This window comes from Lathyrus oleraceus, chromosome 5 (assembly GCF_024323335.1).
Source record: "Lathyrus oleraceus cultivar Zhongwan6 chromosome 5, CAAS_Psat_ZW6_1.0, whole genome shotgun sequence".
Lineage (NCBI taxonomy): Eukaryota > Viridiplantae > Streptophyta > Magnoliopsida > Fabales > Fabaceae > Lathyrus > Lathyrus oleraceus.
The window spans coordinates 96,999,005-97,021,167 of record NC_066583.1 but is presented as its reverse complement, the minus strand read 5'-3'; the positions used below and the strand labels follow the sequence as shown (position 1 = coordinate 97,021,167).

General features: G+C 34.3%; 2 protein-coding genes and 1 non-coding gene across 4 annotated transcripts; 2 read left to right on the top strand and 1 right to left on the bottom strand.

The window, feature by feature from the left end:
• Positions 1–4,079: 4,079 nt before the first annotated feature.
• Positions 4,080–7,388, top strand: LOC127087877 (mechanosensitive ion channel protein 10). Its single transcript, XM_051028797.1, has 5 exons — positions 4,080–4,238; positions 4,585–6,046; positions 6,158–6,278; positions 6,366–6,659; positions 6,742–7,388. Exons 2-5 carry the CDS (start codon positions 4,593–4,595, stop codon positions 7,195–7,197), a joined length of 2,325 nt encoding a protein of 774 aa, XP_050884754.1. The 5' UTR covers positions 4,080–4,238; positions 4,585–4,592; the 3' UTR covers positions 7,198–7,388.
• Positions 7,389–7,491: 103 nt separating this feature from the next.
• LOC127087878 (uncharacterized) lies at positions 7,492–11,940 on the top strand. Of its 2 annotated transcripts, none has more exons than XM_051028800.1 (2): positions 7,492–8,076; positions 11,375–11,940. In XM_051028800.1, the coding sequence occupies exon 1, from the start codon at positions 7,709–7,711 to the stop codon at positions 8,069–8,071; it is 363 nt and encodes a 120-aa protein (XP_050884757.1). In that variant the 5' UTR covers positions 7,492–7,708; the 3' UTR covers positions 8,072–8,076; positions 11,375–11,940. The 2 variants fall into 2 exon arrangements, with proteins under 2 accessions (XP_050884757.1, XP_050884755.1); XM_051028798.1 differs by lacking the exon at positions 11,375–11,940 and adding an exon at positions 10,563–11,126.
• An 8,071-nt stretch (positions 11,941–20,011) lies between these two features.
• TRNAD-GUC (transfer RNA aspartic acid (anticodon GUC)) lies at positions 20,012–20,083 on the bottom strand. The gene has a single exon. It is a non-coding gene; the product is annotated as a tRNA-Asp (tRNA).
• Positions 20,084–22,163: the final 2,080 nt, after the last annotated feature.

The window sequence follows — 22,163 nt, the reverse complement described above, 5'->3', positions numbered from 1 at the left end:
TCCCATGGAGTACCATGGGCGTGAGGGGTGCTAATACCTTCCCCTTACATAACCAACTTCCAAATTCAAGTCTCTGTTGCAAGATCGATTCTTTATCCTCGCACTACCCGTGTGCACCTTTTCTCTTTGAGGGTTTTATCGACTATTTTTCCTCTCCTCTCCAATAGAGGAACTCCAAATAAAATTTGGTGGTAACTCTTCTGTTTTTCCTTCTCTCTTCTTCTCTCTCTGATCCGAGGAGGCATCCTTGAGTTTAATTCGTCCGGTCTCATTATCGCATAACCCCGGTAGCGACAAGCTCTAATATGGTCGACTTTCATCCCGACCTAGGAGTAAAACCTAAGTTTATTCCTGTTATCCATCCACGGGAAAATGGGTAGGCTAAGTCAACGAACAAGGTAATGTTATGGGGAATAAATAAGTTAGACAATGTCAAAGGACTCTGGGGTGAAAAACTTCACGAAGTTATATAGTTGTATCACACCATCCCTCATTCAACCACCAAAGAGACTCCATTCACAATGGTATACGGCATGGATACCACGCTGATAGTTGAAATTGAAACGTCCATTTGAAGGCGCTCTTAGATTAATGCAGAAGAGAATGAGGAAAGAATAAGATGTGTAGCCAAACTAATTGACAAGATGAATGATGGCGCCCACATTAGGGAATTCGGCTACAAACAAAGGGAGGCCAGAAGGTACAACTCAAAGGTGGTCTCGAGGGAGAGGAAAAAGGGTGACTTAGTACTTAGACATGTTATCATGCCCTCCCGACAAGGGAAACTACAAACCAATTGGGAAGGGCCATACCTCATATGTCCGAAATTGTCTTGCGGAGCCTACAAGCTCGAAAAGATAAACAGAAGACTCATCCCAAGGACATGAAACTCAGTTAACCTGATATATTACTATAGTTAATTATTCTTCTATTATTTTTTCAAGGGAAATAATCAGTTAGCCCACCAATGCACGAATCTCTTTGAATTTTTTTTATTGATTACCATATTTATAATAGGTTATTCCATTCAATAGGAAATCTAAATGATGGACTTCTGCTGGAAGATCCTTGTCGCCCTCAAAATGAAATCTAAATGTAGGACTTACCCTACAAGATCCTTGTTGTCCTCAAAAAGCAATATAAATGCTAGACTTCCACAGAAATATCCTTGTCGCCATCAAAATGCAATCTAAACGGTAGACTTCCACTAGAAAATCCTTGGCACTCTTAAGGGGAGATACAAAAGTTGGACTTCCCTTTAATGATCCTTATAAATAATAAAAATTTAGAGGAAGATCCTCATGGAGCATAAAACAACAAATCAAAATTCTCACCTAAGGGGCTCAACTTAACATCTCACCTGAAGGATTCTACTTAAACTCTCGCCTAAGGGACTCAACTTAAAGTCTCGCTTGAGGGACTTAACTTATGGTCTCAAGTGAGGGACTCAACTTATAGTCTCTCCTGAGAGACTTAACTTAAGGTCTTGCATGATGAACTAAACTTAAGGTCTCTCCTGAGAGAATCAACTTAGATTCTCACCTGAGGGACTCAACTAAAGGTATTTCCTGATGGAATCAACCTAGAGTCTCGCCCGAGGGACTTAACTTAAAGTCTCGCCTGGGAGACTCAACTTAAGGTTTTTCCTCAGGGACTCAATTTAAGGCCTCTCCTGAGGGACTCAACTTAGAGACTCGCTTGAGAGACTCAACTTAAAGTCTTACCTGAGGGACTTAACTTAAAGTCTCAATTGAGGGACTCAACTTAAAGTCTTTCTTGAGGAACTCAACTTAAGGTATCGCCTAAGGGACATAACTTAGAGTCTCGCCTGAGGGACTCATCTTAACACCTCTCTTGAGGGACTCAACTTAGTGTCTCGCCTGGGGGACACAATTGAAAGTCTTGCCAGAGGGATTCGACACATGGTCTCTCTTGAGGGACTCAAAGTCTCGTCTGAGGAGCTCCAAATAACGAAAATAAATACCTTCTCCCTTTTTAAAACCTTGTGCTTGGGGACAATGTATCCGTATAAACGCAAAGGCCCTCCCAAGAGGGGGCACCAAAAGCCTATCCACCCATTTATTGAGGTAGGCGTCCATTTCTTGGTTATGTGGCTCGCTTCCAGGATTACTTGCCCATTTGTGGGAACCTAGAAGTGACGTGCTCCAATCCACAATGATACATAAGAGGGATTCATAAGAGGAAGATAATGTTATTTTGAATAATATGGGAGTTGACCGCTTACTTCCCACTCTCTTGAGTGTGGTAACTACTCCTTTAGAGCCAAGGGATTTCTATAAGTACTTCAACCCTGAGGTTGAGAAACATACTCAATTCATTACGTAAAATCCTACAACAACCCTAAAAACCTATTACATCCCTACACTACAAGAGGTTGTCACATTATTATACTTTTAATAAGTATGCGTGTATTTATGTGTGTATGTGTGTGTGTGTGTGTATATATATATATATATATATATATATATATATATATATATATATATATATATATATATATATATATATATATATATATATATATATAACATAAGACAATTAAAAATGATAATTTTCCAACCATTTTATTTGCACAATTTATTTTCTCAAATCAAACCTTGAAAATCCCTCATTTTACTTTCTTTAGCACACAAATTGCTTTGCTAAAATAAAACAATCTTTGTGGATACGAACTTATAAATTTTATTACTTTGATATGTTTAGTACACTTGCTAAACTATCATCATCGGCTAAGAACTTAGACATTTAGAGTCTCTCAAGCATGAGTTGCATATGGTAAAAATGATTTACTGAGACAATATAAGATCTTAGATATTTAACAGTCCCTCAAGCGAGAGCCACACATGTGCAAAATTCTTTTTCGAGGCCGGTTAAGAAGTTGGATGTGCCTTTATTGCCATTAATTGCAATGTCTATTTGCTTGTTGGTGTTTGTAGTTGAGTTAACAAAGTCAAGTTGATCTCTTAAAGTCGCTCAGGCTCATACTGAGCTTGCCCCTGTTACCTTTCAAATATTCTTATAACTTCATTTGTGGTGGGCATACACAAGCAAATAAAAACATACCAATGCATATGTATATCTTGAGACACATTATTTTCTTTTTCTTTTTCTTGAGATGTGATAGTTTATAATGATGGATGGATTATAATTTAACTATATAGAATCAATTTGTAAAAGCAAAAATAGTCTGAAATCACAAGATCAACAACTAGATTTCCCGTTGTGGATAGACGCCAACTTGGGTACACTCAAGTATACTATAAACTACGTCATAAGCTAGCTAGTCACATCACCACACGTGTTAGAAGAAGTCGATGAAATGTCCCCATGGTAGAAACGCATTTAATGTGCTAGTTCCTCACTACTTTTTCAACTGACTCAAAACGTTTTAGGTCTACCTTGCCACGGAAAACATCTTAAAGGTCAGCCAAATTACTAAAGGCTTCCCTAGCTCATTTAGTGTCTGGAAAAGCCTTGAGGGCAGTTGTTCTGTGCATGCTAAAAGCCCAAATAATCAAGGCCCGATGCATATCAAATCTACTCCGCTTGACCTAAGTATAAAACCAATTCACGCGATAAACAAGGTACACTTTCTGAACTTCACTTTTCACTAAACTCATCTTGAACCTTGAATTGACTTTGGCGTTGGAATGATAATCATGCAAGTCAACTCCGTGTTGTCATATCGGAGATTAATACCACCGTTTCAAGGTCATCCGTTTTCAACAACTTCCACTTTTTGTTCATATATATATATATATATATATATATATATATATATATATATATATATATAAAAAGTTATTTAATATTTTATTTAAGATATAAAATAAAAACTTATTTAAGACAGAGAGATTTGAAATGAGATATTTTTTATAGGAGGGAAGGAGTAACTATCATCATAAATGTAAAGCTAATTATGATACACATGATAACATAGTATAAATTAAAAATGATACTAATCAAAATTATTTTGAAAACTGAAAATGATATTTATTATCTTGAGACACATTTTTTTTCTTGAGATGTGATAGTTATAATGATGGGTAGGAGATTAATTTAAACTAATACAGTAACCTGAAATCCTTCTTTAAACAGCTTATAATTGAAATAAATAGCGTACCTCAGATAGGCTAATCCATTGCCATTACCATTTCATGTTCTTCTTTTCTGCTCTAAGAGCATTAGCAAACACAGCCGTAACCATTTTTGTATTTGTAAGTCAAATTACCCTTAAATTCCTTAAATCTTAATCATACTCAAAAGGTCAATTCTAGATTCCTAGTACAAAGTGAACAAATTAGTACATGTTTTTTTTTGTCAGAGACAACTAGTTTCTTGGTCTATTTTCTTTCATGCTCTATTGCTCTTTTATTTGTTTATCTATAATGATATACTACATAAATACTATAGTAATACTATATTTTTAACTTGCTCAATTGTGTTTTAATGATTTCATTTCTAATTATTGTTCAACATTACTTGCTTCAAAGATTTGATTTTTATGAGCAAGTTAGATAGTTTATCAACTTTCACATGTTTATGCTTTTGTTATATGTTTAGGGCTGTGAATGGATGGTAATAATAAGCATCAAGGTGGTGAAGTAAGCTTGATGGAGAAGAAAAGAGAAGTGGTGGTCACAATTTCAAATGTGTCTGGAGAGAGCCATGCCCAAGATCATCATGATCATGGCTTGAAAGTGTTTGATTCTATGCCTCACTGTGAAAATGAGCTTCCTTCAAAGTCACCACCACCACCTTTGAACTATGTTTCCCCTGAGATAAGGTTCACCCCAAGCCCAAATAAACCCCCAAAAGCTCCCACTACAAACCTTACCACAAGAAAATCTTTTGTAAGATCAGTGTATTCCAAGCCCAAATCAAGATTTGGTGAACAACCTTACCCTATTGATGGAAACTTTTTAGAGGAGAATTTTGTTTCTTCAAATTTGCAAGAACAATTAGCTGCTTGTTCACCTTATAGGAACTCATTCAATAAAGGATCTTATTCGCCTAATAACGAGTCCGGAATGGTTAATCGAACTGTTTCGTTTACTTCTGTCGTCACGCCTAGAACACCTTTGACGGCATCGCCAGATTCTTCTGATAATGAGGATCCTGATGAAACTATTTACAAGAAAGTTGAATTTAGTAAAGGCAATCGTAAGATACTAACGACTAAGATTTCGATCGAGTTGTTTGTGTTTGTGAGCATTGCAGGTAGCTTATTGGTTAGCTTAGCAGTTGAGGAACTTAGAAGGACAAAGATTTGGAGTTTAGGGCTTTGGAGGTGGTGTATGCTTGCGATGGTGACCTTTTGTGGCATGTTATTTACCAAATGGTTCATGCACATTGTTGTTTTCTTGATTGAAATGAACTTTTTGTTGAGGAAAAAGGTGCTTTATTTTGTCCATGGAATGAAAACATGTGTCCAGGTTTTCATTTGGATCAGTTTGGTTCTTCTCACATGGACGCTTCTTATCAATCGCGGGGTCCAACGATCTAAATTGGCCGCAAAGATTATGAATGATGTAACATGGACTCTTGTTTCCCTTCTCATTGGAGCATTTTTGTGGGTTATAAAGACATTGTTGCTAAAGATTTTGGCATCGAATTTCCATGTGAAATCTTTCTTTGATCGAATTCAAGAATCTATTTTCCATCAATATGTTCTGCAAACTCTCTCAGGGCCTCCACTTATGGAAGAGGGTGAGAAAATCGGCGGATGTCAAAGTTTTGGTCGTTTTAGTTTCACTAGTACAACGGGCAAAGATGGCACAAAGAAAGAGGTTATCGATATGGCAAAACTCCACAAGATGAAGCAAGATAAAGTTTCCGCATGGACTATGAAGATTTTGGTAGATGCAGTGATGAATTCAAGACTGTCGACAATCTCTAATTCACTGGATGAAAGTTTTTATGATGTAAAAAATGAACAAACGGATAAAGAAATTACTAATGAGATGGAAGCAACTGCTGCTGCCTATTATGTTTTCAGGAATGTTGCTGCTTCCCCTTGTTGCAAGTAAGCTATTATAGTATATATTCATTATCAGTTATTCTCGTAGAAGTCTGATTGGATTAACTTATTTAAGTTTATCTATAAGTTTTCTAAAAGTGCTCTCATTATGAATAGGGACATTGATGAGGATGAACTCCGTCGCTTCATGAATAAGGAAGAAGTTCTTTTGGTATTTCCTCTATTGGCTCATGCAGAGACAGGGCTAATTACCAGAAAATCTTTAGCAGATTGGGTGGTAAGGCTTTATATGTTTATTAACATTTTTCGTCATCACCACGAAGGATTAAAATTCTGTTTGGACTATAATGTTTCAATTTTTCAGTTGAAGGTATATCAAGAACGCAGAGCACTCGCACACGCCTTAAGTGACACTAAAACAGCTGTTAAACAATTGAACAAGCTTGTGACAGCGTTCCTAGTCGTGGTGGCCGTAGTAGTGTGGCTTCTTCTAATGGAGATTGCAACAACAAAAGTACTTGTATTCCTCTCATCGCAGCTAGTACTCGCAGCTTTCATGTTTGGAAACACGTGCAAGAATATATTTGAATCCATCATCTTCGTGTTTGTAATGCATCCATTTGACGTGGGCGATCGATGTGTTATAGATGGTGTCGAGGTAACTTATTGCAGCCAAATTAAATTTTAATTGCTTAACATTCGCGTATTTATATTTATAACGCTTTCGGATTATCTGGCAGCTAATGGTTGAAGAAATGAACATATTGACAACAGTATTCTTGAAGCTTAATAATGAAAAGGTGTATTATCCAAATTCTGTCCTCGCCATGAAACCGATTAGCAATTACTACAGAAGCCCGAATATGTCTGATAGTGTAGAGTTTTCGGTTGATTTTACGACACCAGCAGAGAAAATTGGAGCACTGCAAGAAAAAGTAAAGAGGTATTTGGAGAGGAATCCACAATACTGGCATCCATGTTTTAGCTTGTTTCTGAAGAAGATTGAAAATGTGAATAAGATTAAGATGGGTCTTTATGTTACTCACACAATGAATTTTCAAGAGTTTGGGGAGAAATGCAAAAGGACAAGTGAACTAGTGATGGAAGTAAAGAAGATATTTGAAGAGCTCAATATCAGATACAACCTTCTTCATCAAGGTGTTCATATCAGACACATGGAACCTGATACAAGTTAATATTAAATGATGTTTCTTACTCATGTATGTGTTTCTTTTGGTTCTGTGTATAGTGAAAGTAAAGGCCTTAATAGAGAATAATATCAAAAGTTTTGTATATGATTGTTAAATAATGTATTCAAGACTCTGTGTCTTATGTATAAACCTTGAAGTGGAACCAATGTAAAATTTTGTCCTAAGGTTCAACATTACTTCTGATGTTTCTTGTATGAAAATTTTTTTGTTCCTTTTTTTTCTATCGGTTTTATAAACCGTTCGATCTTGATCTAACAACCACGGCCGATGTACCGACCACGACCATGTGAATGTATAAGATTATGGCAAGTGTAACCTTATCTTCCAATATCAGGTGGAGAATGTTCCACGTAGGATAACCAACATATGCCACTTCATCTGAAAATCTCCAATTTCCACCTATCATAATCTTTGTGTGTCCATTTACCTTATCAGAGTATCAAATCACAAAATTTTCAGCACAACATCACAAGCAAAACAAACAAGAACAAAAAAAATGGCTTCTGCTTCTGTTGCAAGAGCTTTGCCACTGAGTTCTGCAACCCAAAATAAGCTGAAGAATCCATCCTCCGAGTCCTTTTTCAGACCATTACATGTAACACAGCCAAAGAGGACCACACAGACAAAATCCAAGGTTGAGATTAATGCATCTTTGAAAGAGAAGGCAGTGACAGCTCTTACAGCTGCATCCTTGACAGCTTCCATGGTTATACCTGATGTGGCTCATGCAGCTGGATCTGATCTCTCACCTTCTCTCCAGAACTTTCTGCTAAGTATTTTTGCTGGTGGAGCTGTGTTAACAGCTATACTTGGAGCTGTTATTGGAGTTTCCAATTTTGATCCAGTTAAAAGAGCTTAAATTAAGTATGTCTTGAAAAGCTCTTAAATTTTATGTGTTTTTGATTTAGTTTCTGTCTTATTTGTATCTAATATGTTTGTGCAACTGGTTTTCTTATATGTTTGTTACTTAACAGTTAATCTCAGCTTCTCCTTATCTTATATTCTCTTTATTCTTCTTATTTTCAGTTTAATTGCATTTGAGTTTTGACTAGGTTATGGTAAAATTTTCTTCATCTGTAAACTGTTAACGTGATAAGCTAGTTCAATCTGTATAGCATTTAATGGTTGATAATTTATTTGAACAAGTTTGGTCAGTGATAAAAAATGTCTTAAAAAAAACGATATATTATGCGACCCAGAAATAACAATTTGGTGGTGAAAATCGTTTTTAAAACTTTCCGCAATTCAAAAACAATAATTTAAAGATGTTTCTTTCTACCATGTCTACCGGAGAAACTATTGACATCATTTATGTTGTTTATGACTTCAATAAACCCTTTAAGTTTGAGTAAAGTCATTTCAATATGGAAACAATATTAGGAAGAAGAAGTGTTTTTTTGTTTCAAATAACAAAATGAAATTTATAGGTGTTGCTCTGAAGCCAGTTAGAAAACTACACAAGAATTAGAATTGCAACATGAATAGAAATAATAACACTAAACGCAACAAGAATGACCACCCTCCAAAGGGCCAAGCCTTAAGGCAGCAACTACCTCCTCAAATAATTAAACCTGGTCACTCACAATTAAACTCTTACAATTGTGTGGGAAACTTCCAATAGGTGCAACTAACATGTCCAACTGAGGTCGCCCTTGTAAACAAAAGGGTTGGTTTGTACTCCCTGATATAAGGAACCTTATACATAAGAGGCTTGTCAAGGACTTTGTGGAAATTCCTAGAAGGGGAAGAAGCCGCATATCGCATATCGCATATGTAACACACCAATTTATAATTAAAGGATTTTATTTATTTATTCGGCTTACTTATTTATTATATTGGATTTTGTTATTTTTGAAGCATAGACTTGTTTTCATAATTTATTAATTACAGGGGTTATGAGATTGGAGATTAGATAAATATTATTATTGGGATTCCTGAAGATAATTATAAATAATTAATTATTTGGTGACAAGATAAAATAGTAGAATATATATTTTTTCTTGATTAAATAATTATTGAATTAAATATTTTATTTAATTTCAATAATAATTTAATTAATTGAATAGGAGAATTGGGTCTTTGGTGTGATTAGAGGAGACTTTTATGTGAGAAAAGAGAGGGGAAGAGTAAGTAGGCAAAAAATATAAATTTGATAAATAATACCAAATATATATATATATATATATATATATATATATATATATATATATATATATATATATATATATATATATATATATATATATTCTAAATGTAGAGAGATCTAAGTTTTTTGAAAATATTATGTACGTGGAAAAGAGGAAGAGAGATCAAAGGCAATTTGGAAAGTAGTGTGGAGTATGTGAAAAGGAACTCAAAACAGTTGGGATCACCATCCTTACTGCAATTCTAAGGCGAGGGGGAGAGAATTGTGTACCTTTAGGTGATTTCTAGCTTGCAGGATAGTGATGGTTCCTTACCCTGCTATCAACATCTTTAAAGGATGTTATGGGTTTCCCTTAATTTTACTTATGTTGATGAGCTACGATGTTTTCTGGCATGTTGAATTGTTTTGTGTTGGATTATTGTGTTATGTGTTTGATCGTAGACCCAATTGGGGGATTTGGAATAAATCCTTTCATGACTCGATACCTCATTACTAGAACTTACCCACGGAGTTTCGGACGACCTTGTAAAGGTTGTTTGATTCCACATAATGTGATTTTTGGATCTGGGTTGTGTTCCCAAACCATTTTTTTGAAATTTCCCAAAAATTACATAACTTAATTTTTAAGCTCTTTTACAAGAAAATTAATTATTGATGAAAGCCTCAAACTGTAAAATCGAAAATATAATAAATAGGGAGAAAAACACAGAAAATCGCAGGTAGCCATAAAAGGGGATTGACCGTCTTATTTCAGTCATAACTTGAGTTTCATAAGTCGGTTTGAGATGTCGTCAATTGTGTTGTAAAGCTAAGATAATATTCCTTTTGAAGTAGAGAAATTGGATTTAGGGGTGCTACAACAGTAACGGTTTGTTGGCTTTTATACCAGAGGAAATTGGATTTAGGGGTGCTACAACAATAGCAGTTTGTTGGTTTTTATACTAGAAGCGTAGTCAATTTCAATCTTGCTTTTGATGAATTGGTAATAACATAACTTTACCTTTTAAGATGACATGATTAAAATTATTTTAAAAATATATATTTGAGTATAGTAATCCAGATGGATTATAGTGATGACCTATGATTGGTGAATTATAGGTTCAAGAGTGGAACTTTGTTTAGAATGTTTGAGACTTGTGTTTTGTTGTGTTTTTGAGATGATGATGATGTTGCATGTTTGTAATCATGCGCTCATGTATTTCAGAGTTAGGTGCGACTTCGGTCTATTCGGTGGCATCAGATTTATTTGGTAGGATCGTTGATCTAGTTAAGAGATCAGAGGCTGGTCTCAGATCCATTTGGTGGGAATTGTCAGTTCAGGTGAGGAACCAGAGACATGGGAATATCAGTAACATACCTCTGATCCTAGTGATTTTGGTACCACATGCATTTGAGATGGAGATGGTGGCATTGCATTGGATCTGCATTATGATCTGTTTGATTATGTTTTGAGTGTGATTAAGAATACTATTATATTCATGATTACTATCATGTCTTGATGTTATTCACCATTAATAATTGTTAGATGTATTCTCACCCCATGTTTGTTGTTGTGGAGTCTGTGCTCCTCTAGAGTACAAACAATGAGGTACAAGAGTAGTCGTTGAATAGGGGATAATGTATATGTTCCCTTTAGCTTTTATAGTTGGGTATTATAGGACTCGTTCTGATATGTAGCACAAGGGATGTGATGTATTTCGTTATTGTGTGATGTTTTGTTTTGTTTTGTTGGAGTTGTTATTAAGACTTTATGTTGGACTTTGTTTAATTTCCGCTGCGTATTTGCATGACTATTTGTTTGCTTTTTAAGTATTATGTTTTGGTGACACTCTAATATTTGATTTTATTCAAAATATTTTGTTTAAATGTCGAGTGTGGGATTAGGGTGTTACATTGTGGTATTAGAGCAGGTCGGGCCATCCGTCCAGGTTTTTGTGATTTTATTTGTTTCCTAGTACGCGACATGTGTGTGAAAAAATTGTTGGTGATTGTTGTTTTCTTATCACTTTCCAACAGGAGCGGAATTGAAATAAGTGTGGGAGAAGCTTCTACTTTTTTGAGATTCTTCTGGTGCGGAAATTGGTTCAGCATTTCGTTGATTGTTGGATTGCAAGTTTTTGGATGAAGTTGTGTTGTTTATGAGCCCGAAGAGAGTATGGATTTGAGATTCATGCATGCTGGTCAAGTTGAGATGTCTTTAAGGGAGAAGGATCACATACCTGTGATGTTTGTTTCTTTGGGAATGGAGAACGATGTGGCGACTAGTGATATATCGCTGGTGTATGAATTACCTAACATCTCCCTGAAGATATTTGCGACTTGCCTTTGGAAGTGGAATCGGGGTCGACTTAGTTTGCTTGCCGTTGAGTCAACTTAATGTTACCTTGAGTACAGACTGGCCAGAGTTCATCCATATGTATATCAACTTGTATAACAAAACAATGTTGTTTCATGAGTTTGTAGGAAAGGATTTTTGCAGTTTAATTATGCGAGACAAGTTGAAGAATTCATGAAAGACGAAGCTTTGGTGTTTGCAATGTTTTCTTCCTTGAAGATTGAGAGTAAAATAATGTTGGAAGATCTGCCTATAGTATGTGAATTCCCATATGTGTTCCCTAACGATATTACTTATTTACCTCCATAGAGAGTTGAGTTCACCATAGATTTAGTACCTGGTACTAGACCTGTGTCGATGGTATCTTATAGAATGTCTCTAGCAGAGTTGAGTGAGATGAAGAGTCAGCTTGAAGATCTACTTGATAAGAAACTTATCAGATCAAATGTATCATATTGCAGAGCTCTTGTGTTGTTAGTGAAGAAGAAGGGCGGCAATATGAGGTTGTGTCTTGATTACCGTCAGCTGAATAAGGTCACCACTCACCATCAAGAATAAGTACCCTCTTTCAAGGATTGACGTCCTTATGGATCAATTAGTGGGTGCATGTGTTTTAAATAAGATTTACTTGAGGTTGGGTTATCATGAGATTAGAGTGAAGGATGAAGATATTCTGAAGACTACCTTTAGGACACGATACAGTCACTATGGATACTCAGTGATTCCGTTTGGTGTGTCTAATGATCCTGGTGTGTTTAAGGAGTACATGAATATGATCTTCTACCCCTATTTGAATTAGTTCGTAGTTGTGTTTATTGATGACATTCTTATGTATTCTAAATCAGATAAAGATCATGTTGGGCATCTTCGTACTATACTACTGGTGTTGCAGGAGAAGAAGTTATATGCCAAGTTATCAAAATGCGAGTTCCGATTGCGAGAAGTGAGTTCTCTTGGTCATGTGATTTCTAGTGGTGGTATAGCAGTGGACCCTTATAAGGTAGATGCAATGCTACAGTGGGAGGCTCCAAATTCAATTATGGAGATAAGAAGTTTCTTAGGGTTGATTGGTTATTATAGAAGATTTATCGAAGGTTTTTCCAAGTTATCCCTACCTTTGACTCATTTGACTCGAAAAGGTCAAGCCTTTGTGCGGGACATGATGTGTGAGGAGAATTTCTGAGAAATGAAGAAGAAGTTGACAACGACACCAGTGTTGATATTTCCAGATCCAAAGGAACCTTTTGTTATATAATATGATGCATCCAAGATGGGATTGGATGGTGTGCTTATGCAGAATGGGCAGGTTGTGGCTTATGCTTCACGACAGCTGGAGGTTCATGAGAGGAGCTACCCTATCATGATTTAGAGTTGGCAGCTATAGTTTTTGTGCTAAAATTATGGAGACATTACTTGTATGATTCTAGATTCGAGGTATTCAATGACCACAAGAGTTTCAAGTATTTATTTGATTAGAAGGAGATGAATATGAGGCAGTGGAGATCGTTAGAATTTTTTAAGGAATGCGACTTTTGTTTGAACTACTATCCTGGTAAAGCCAACATTGTGGCAGATGCTTTGAGTCAGAAGTCCTTGCACATGCCGACATTGATGGTTAGAAAATTGAACTTAAGTGTGCAATTCAAAGACTTGAGTTTGGTGTGCGAGGTCACTGCGGATAGTGTGTAGTTGGGTATGTTGAAGTTGACTAGTGGTTTTCTTGATGAGATCAGAGAGACTCAAAAGTTGGATATAGCCTTGGTTGATCGTATCTCATTAGTTAATTAAGACAGAGATTTTAGAGTCAATGGGAATGGAATTCTAAAGTTTCGGGATAAAGTTTGTGTACCTGATGTGCGGGAAATTAAGAAGACTATTTTAGAAGAGAGACATTGAAACAGTTTAGTATTCATCTTGGAGTTGCCAAAATGTACCAATACCTTAAGAAAATGTTTTTGTGGTCAGGAATGAAGAGAGGTGTTGCACAATTTATTTATTCATGTTTGACTTGCAAGAAGTCGAAGATTGAGCATCAGAAATCGTCTGGACTGATACAACCATTGGATATTCCCGAATGGAAGTGGGACAGTATATCAATGGATTTTGTGTTTGGGTTTCCGAGTACTCCTAGAGAATTTTATGTGATTTGGGTGATTGTGGACAGACTAACTAAATCGACGCATTTTATTCCCATAAAGACCAGTTTTTCATAGCAAAAGCTAGAGAGCCGGATGAGGGAGTCCTATCCGAAGTTGCTTTCGCCATGTAATTTTCGAGAGCAAAAATTCTTTTAAGTGTGGGAGAGTTGTAACACCCCAACTTATAATTAGAGTATTTTATTTATTTATTCTGGTGATTTATTTATTATATTGGATTTTGTTATTTTTGGAGCATATGGGTATTTTGGTAATTTATTAATTATAGGGGTTATGAGATTGGAGATTAGATAAATATTATTATTGGGATTATTGAAGATAATTAGAAATAATTAATTATTTGGTGACAAGTTAAAATAGTAGAATATAAATATTTTCTCGATTAAATAATTATTGAGTTAAATATTTATTTAATTTAAATATTTATTTAATTTTAATAATAGCTTAATTAATTAAATAGGAGAATTTGATCTTTGGTGTGATTAGAGAAGAGCTTGAGGTAAGAAAAGAGAAGAGAAAAGTAAGTGGACAAAAAGTGTAAATTTGAGAAATATATATATATATATATATATATATATATATATATATATATATATATATATATATATATATATTCTAAAATATGGAGAAATCTAGATTTTTTAAAATATTATGTATGTGAAAAAGAGGCAAAGAGATCAAAGAAAATTTGGGAATGAGTGTGGAGTATGTGAAAATTAACTCAAAAGTTGTTGGGATCATCATCCTTATTGCAATTCTAAGGTAAGGATGGCGAATTGTCTACCTTTAGGTGATTTATGGCTTGCAGGATAGTAAGGGTTTTTTATCCTCCTATCATCGCCTTTAAAGGATGTTATGGATTTCCCTTGATTTTACTTGTATGTTGATGAGCTACGATGTTTTCTGGCATGTTGAATTATTTTGTGTTGGATTGTTATGTTATGTGTTTGATCGTAGACCAAATTGAGGGATTTGGGATAAATTCTGTCAGCGCTCGATACATCATTGTTGGAGGTAATGATCTTGTGATATGATATATTAGATAACTATTTGGATATTCTGTGGATTTTGTTGCTTTTGTGTTGAAACTTATCCCCGAGGTTTCAAACGACCTTATAAGGGTAGCTTGATTTCCCATAATGTGATTTTTTGGATATGAGTTGTGTTCCCAAACCATTTTTCTGAATTTTCTCAAAAATTAAAGAACTTAATTTGTAAGCTCTTTTACAAGAAAATAACTTTTTGACGAAACCTCAAACTATAAAAAAAAATTAAAAATTGGACTTTCGGAAAAATCGAAAATAAGTTCAATGGGGAGAAAATCGCAAGTAGTCATAGAAGGAGGTTGACCGTCTTATTTCAGGCATAAGTTGAGTTTCGTAAGTCGGTTTGAGATGTCATCAGTTGTTTCAAAAAACTAACACGATAGTCTTCCTTTTGAAATAGAGAAATTGGGTTTAGAAGCGCTACAACAGTAGCAGTTTACTGGTTTTTATACTAGAGGCGTAGTTAATTTCAGTCTTGCGTTGGTCATCATGTTTTACGCGTAACTTGAGTTTCATAACTCCTTTTAGAATGTTGTCAATTGAGTTAGAAAGAGGGTTTAATGATCTTCAAAATTGGAATTTTTTATAATATTATCATGAGTATATCATTTTTCGTGTTATTTTGAAGCCAGTCATTATGTTTTAGAGTTCATGCAAGAATTATCGCGTTAGTGCTAAGTTGAAATGAATAGAAATGGAGTTTTGTAACTCTGTTTGAGGTACGGTTAAGTGTGTTAGAAAGAGGGTTAAAGAATTTTAAAACTGGATATTTTTATAATTTTATCATAAGTATATAATATTTGGTGCTATTTTGAAGTGAGTCAATTTTAGAGTTAGGTCCAGAGTTTTGAGCAATTTTGAGTATAGTGACATATCACTTTTTGATGAGTTTAAGGGTTCTATTTTATTTAGTTAGAGATATTATAGAGTTGTCAAAGTTATTTTTTAGTTGTTTAGAGTTGAAGATAGGAATATATGATACACTTGAGCTTAAATTGGAGCACGATTGACATTATAAGGTTATCCTTTTGAGTAATTTTAAGGAAAACCGCTTATTATGTCCTTAGTAGAGTTATCACTCGTTAATCTTACCCTTAGAATAATTGAATACTTTAGAGTACCCTTGGGATATTTAAAGGTTATTTTGAGAATTTCTTGAGTTTTTTGAGCCCTTCGGTGACATTTTAGAGCATCTTGTGACATTATAGTCCTTTTGGTGATCTTAGGGTCACTTTTGAGTAAATTAAGGAAATTTATGGTTATTACCCTGTTGATGACCCGACACAATAATAATAATGAGTTTTTGAAAAAATATGAGTTTTTGAAAAAATAGGAGTTTTTGAGAAAATTATGAGTCTTTGAGACTTTTTTAGTTTATTTGAGCAATTTGATGAATCGAGGATAATCGGTAATAACATAACTTTACTTTTTGAGCTAAAAAGATAAAAATTATTTTAAAAGTATATATTTGAGTATAGTAATCTAGAGGGATTATAGTGATAACTTGTGATTGGTGAATTATAGGTTCAATAGTGGAACCTTTTTGAGAATGTTTGAGACTTGTGTTTTGTTGTGTTTTTGAGATGATGATGATGTTGCATGTGTGTGTTGTTTGTAATCATGCACTAATATATTTCAGAGTTAGGTCAGACTTAGGTATATTCAATGGCATGAAATCTATTTGGTGGAATAGTTGGTCTAGTTGAGAGACCAGAGGTGGGTCTCAAATCCATTTGATGGGGATAGTCGGTTCAAGTGAGGAACCAAAGACACAGGAATATCCGTAACATATCTTTGATCCCAGTGATTTTAGTACCATATAAATTTGAGATGGATATGGTGGCCTTGCATTGCATCTGCATTATGATCTGTTTGATTTTGTTTTTAGTGTGATTGAGAATACTGTTATATTCGTGATTACTATCCTGTCTTAATGTTGCCTTGGCCTTTCTTCTAGTGGGACATGAATATCCTTGGTCTCTTCCATCTAGCACCAAGCCAACTATAATTTCTGATTGTGAAAGTTTATTACATTATGAAGTGGATCGAAGCAGAATCCTTAGAAAAGATCACTGTAACCAACATCTTGAAGTTCTTCAAGAGGAAAATCTTGTCTTGGTATAAGATCCCTTAATCCATCGTAACAGACAATGGAACACACATCGTGGATAAAAATTTGAAGAAGTTATTGGAATAATTGAAAGTCATATACACTATACATCAGTAGAACATCCTTAAACAAATGGGTAAGCCAAAGCATCAAACTGAGCATTATTAAGAGGGTTGAAGCGAAGACTCGAGGCGGCTAAAGGGAACTTGGAGGACGAGCTCCCACATATCCTTTGGGCATGAAAAACCACACCCCATTAAACGACCAATGAGACTCCTTTTCAACTGGCCTATTGAGCTAAAGTCATCATTCTAGTTGAAGTACAAGCGCTTAGTTAAAGAATGGCAGATCTGTTATCTAAGAAAGACAACGCCATAACGATCAGAGAAAAGGTTGACTTCCTAGAGGAAAAAAGAACATACATCGCTCTCATGAGCGCTACCATTAAACAAGCTACAATATCTAAATTCAACAAACGAATCTAACCTCGGGAAGAAATAGGATTATGTTTCATTGTCAATAAAAACAATCCCTCTAGAGGTAGGTTTAGATGATTTAGATTTCTTAGTCGGGTTCCCATCTTGGACCTAGTTTTTCCCCTGATCCCTCATGTTGGTCTCCTCAGCAGTATAAGAAGGTTTCTTATTCGCTATGTTGCTTTTCCTTTCGAAACACATACACCTTTAAATTAGAACATCATCTTATTCAGTCTAGGACGGTTGAGCATGTATGGTATGATTTTGTAGCCACTTGCATTGGAGTTGGAGTGGGAGTAAGAGGAGATTTGCTCGTTATAATAGTTTTCCTTTTCCCGATGAAACTCTTAATGGATGCCATATTATCTGTAAAAAGAATAAAAAAGGTTAGAAAAGAATTAATGGAACAATAAAAACAAATATATAGATACATTTTATTTCCTCTCCTAATCAGTGGTTGCATCTACAACCTCCAAGGTATTAATGAATTACCTCCCCTGCATTGCAGGCCCTACATACGAACACTTCCAAAAGGATATCAAATTCTCTATTGTCTACTCTTTTTTTGGATTTAGATAGTCAGGGGGTTATATATATGCTCGTTTCCCGGTTGAAATAGCTCTAGATCGAACATTTTCTGATCCTATCTTTACACTTCATTGACTCCAAGTAAGGGGCTGGACAAGGAAGTTTCTCCCTCAAGGATCTTACAGAATACATAATTAGCCCTCAGAGTCTTAGAGTTCACCAAGAAGTAATGATCCTTGAAGTGTAACTAACTCTCAGGTAAACATTAAACATTTTAACTAGTTGTCACATCGAAATCAGGCTATGTCCCCGAAAACTGCCTACGGAGGTACGCATCACAGTGAAGATATTAAAGAATAGGGTCAAATATGGTTTTTGATTATAATATTCACACTAATATTGGAACATTTTGACAAAATACTAGGTTATAAGGTGCATTTGAAAGGCGTTATTTTCATATGCCTTAGCACCCCTTCCTCAAACTCGCTAAAGGGTATCATGAATTTTAGCCTAGATAATATGCACTCGTAAAAGGGGATGGAGCACTTGAATTTTCATAAAGCCAATTATGGGAACAATTATCCCCTCATTTAACCTTTGAATTCTTACAATGAGAGGATGATTCTCCATAATTTTTTCTTTTTCTTCATAGGGTACCTCAACCCCAATCTTCCATTTACGAGTTTTGATTTCGCAGGTTTTCTATAAAGAAAACCAAATTAAAAACCCCTTTAATGCTAGTCAGACAGGATCATAAGAGAGTCACAATGAGTGACTTTTCTGCTTAATAATTTCGATCTGCCTTCTGATTTGAAGTGTATCCCTTTATATAGTGATACTCTTATCCCTGATAGGGGATGAGGGAAGCAAAGACGGTTAAATGCCAATCAATGGTCATAAACACATATATTTGCTCATTATGGGGTTCGAGACACATGTTTGAACATGATGATGTCACGACGATAAATGCACATAAAAGCTTATTTGGGGTATCTCGACCCTAAGCGGCTTATGTGACTTCTCTTAGTCCTTCGCCTAGATCTGTTTCCCTATTCATGCACTATAAACATGAAATATAGCCATAAAGCCCAATTATTTTGAATGATTAAGTATTAGTGTCATAATGTCCTTAAATTGTTCTTCACCAAACTCTCTGTACCATCATCATCAACGTGTTGGTGATATGTAATTCTTCACAAACCACAATTGATGTTTTTCCTTTTCAGTGTAATAATAATTGTTCATTGTGTTTGTTCATATAAAGATGAGAATATATTTGATCGATCAATATGAGTGTATGACTTAGCCTACACTAAAACTAGGTCAGATATGGACTTTTTAAAAAATAGAGAAAAACTTGAACATTTTTTAAAAATACCATTGACAAAATAGTTCAAGCTACTTAGTGTTAAAAAAAGTTCTTTAAATTTGATCTTTTTAAATAAATAAGAATGATAATTTTGTATAACTACTATTATTATATTAGATACTTAGTACTACTTTGTTAATTTTTTTCAGCGATTTATGTTAATTAAGGTACGTAATTTTTATTGTGTATTTAAAATTATTATTATTATTCTAAAATAGAATTGAAATAAAATACTATATATTAGGTTTATCATGTTAAATAATATCATACTTAGACATTGAAGGATAAAGAGAGAAGTAGATGAATTCAATCTATTTAATGTGAATTATTTATTCCGAATTTATTTTATTTAATATATTTAGTGAACTAAATTAAGAAGGTTTGAATTTAATAAAAAACAAAAAATTATTTAACAATTAATAATTTTATAATTTAAATAAAAAAACAAAAATGAATTATTAAAAGAGTGTAAATATTAGAGTAGATTAGATTGAATAAGTAATAATTTGATTATAATAAGGAGAAGTAATAATAATAATTTCCTGAGCAGATAACTTGGTCTAATTGGCTGCAGCCCACGATCCAGAAAGAAAAAGCCTTAAACGACGTCGTGTTTAGAAATTAAAAGAAAAACGCCGTTGCCGGGGATCGAACCCGGGTCACCCGCGTGACAGGCGGGAATACTCACCACTATACTACAACGACTCATTTGTTTGTTTTTCCTATCGTTTATTATTAATACATTTTATGCTAACCACTATGATGAAGATAACACGTTTGTGGCTGTGTGTTCCAAACTATTCTCATCCGTGTGTTTATTGTTTCATTTCATCATACTGTTTGTTACATTCAAATCAAAATAATACTACTCTCCAATAAATGAATACTTAGTACCAATGGCCTTGTCCTCTACATCACTATTATGCATTCTTCCACCCTATTTTACATTCTCAACTCAACTAACCATTACTAATATATTATCCAAATTCAACTATTACCCTATTTTACCTTATAATAACAATAAACTAAGGATTATAATCAACTTTTTTTAATAAAGAAAATAGCATCAACACTACTATAAATAATTCTTCTTAGCCATGGAAAAATTAGACAAACAGTAAGAATATAACAAATTTGAATTTAAATACTTGAACAATCCACTAAAAAAATTATAAAAATTATAATCTCATTATTACAAAATATAACATGTCATAGATTTTTTTTTATAAATAAAACTCAACTATTCAAAAATCTTCAAATAAAATAAATAAATAAATAACATTAATATTTAGTGAAGACTTTTGAAATCGAAGCCAAGCCTATATCATCAAACCGCCTCCACGGAGAAATATGAAAACTATGAGGCAATTGCATAAATAGTGGGGAACAAACTTATTAAATAAAATTTTCATCATTGAGATGTTTCGCCGATTTTCAAGCATGTGGCCATAGGCTCGTAGGTTTGGGCGAAATGCTCTTCTCTATAGCATTTGAGTACTCTTGAGTTCACTTGTATTTCTAATGTGAAATTTAGCCGTTGATTTTTAACTTTACATTTTCTTTTTGTTCTGAGTAGTTGTTCGCTTTTTCTTTATAAGGGTTTTCTGGTTCTTTGGGTGATTTTTTTGCCACTTCTAAAAGTCATCTTCCTCCTTCGTGAGAGTGATTTCCTTTTCATTTTCAGAAGTTTTTGCCCGAACGTTTTCTCTCTTTTGGAACAAAACGTTTTTAATTTTGCATTTAACCTCTACTTTCTTCGCATGCTCTTATCCTCTATAGATATCATTCTTACATGAATTTCGCGTTGATCAATAAGAGTAATGTGTTTGGCCAATAATGAACATCAAATGTTTCAGTTACAAGCTAAAAAAAGGTATCATACAAGAATGTTAGAGAGAAGAAAAAAAGGAATAGGAAACAATCAAAACATATAAGTATTTATAGCCACAACAGAAGATAAAAACTCAAAGGAGATGACATTGATTACGTGAAATACAATGTAATAGCCAAAGATAAGTTTACATCGTCATACCCGCAACATCTCCATCTGAACTACCAGGATGCTAAATGCATTCTTGGATTACATGGTCGTTACCCTGCAGGCAAAGAAAGGAAGTTGTAACAGAATTTCAAGTATTGAAAGCTATAACATATATCGAGAACCAACACAGCCACATCACATAGTTCACTTTTCCTAACATAAATGCTTCAATGAATCACTAACTGGCTCATTTCAACATCTCATAACTAAACCCAACTATCCCTCTTATTCAATGAAGCTTAACCCTTGGTGCACTATTTCTGTGAGTACAAGACTTGCATAAGAGGAAATTGGTACGACTTGTGTACTTTCAAGGATCAAATACACATTTGTGGAAAGCTAATGAATGTAGTTATCCCATAAAAAGGAAACCAACGCAGAAAATGGGAACTCACCAAATTAACCTCACCAACTTCAAAATCCAGTTTTAACATAAGTCTCAACAAAATTGGTCTGATTTACATAATACTTCACTAACATCACCATTTGACTAATTTCTCTTGTTTAACTAACTTTCAAATTTTTATTCAGACACCACTCTAAAATTCATTACTAATCTAATCATTTTCTTTTGACATCAGATTCACCAACAATTAATTCTAACTATTTGAGGTGTTTAAGTTTCTTCACTAACCAATTCCATCCAATTAGAATTCAAACTAACAGCTAACATTTTAACATTTCATAATAGACTTTAACAATGTCAATAACTCCTAACAAACTTTCCTCTTCAATCAACTAACA

Excerpts from the sequence above, each read along its gene's own strand:
- LOC127087877 (XM_051028797.1), top strand. The coding sequence starts at position 4,593 with ATGGATGGTAATAATAAGCATCAAGGTGGTGAAGTAAGCTTGATGGAG. Across the intron at positions 6,279-6,365 it reads AATCTTTAGCAGATTGGGTG|TTGAAGGTATATCAAGAACG; the intron begins GTAAGGCTTTAT and ends TCAATTTTTCAG. Across the intron at positions 6,660-6,741 it reads GTGTTATAGATGGTGTCGAG|CTAATGGTTGAAGAAATGAA; the intron begins GTAACTTATTGC and ends ATTATCTGGCAG.
- LOC127087878 (XM_051028800.1), top strand. The coding sequence starts at position 7,709 with ATGGCTTCTGCTTCTGTTGCAAGAGCTTTGCCACTGAGTTCTGCAACC.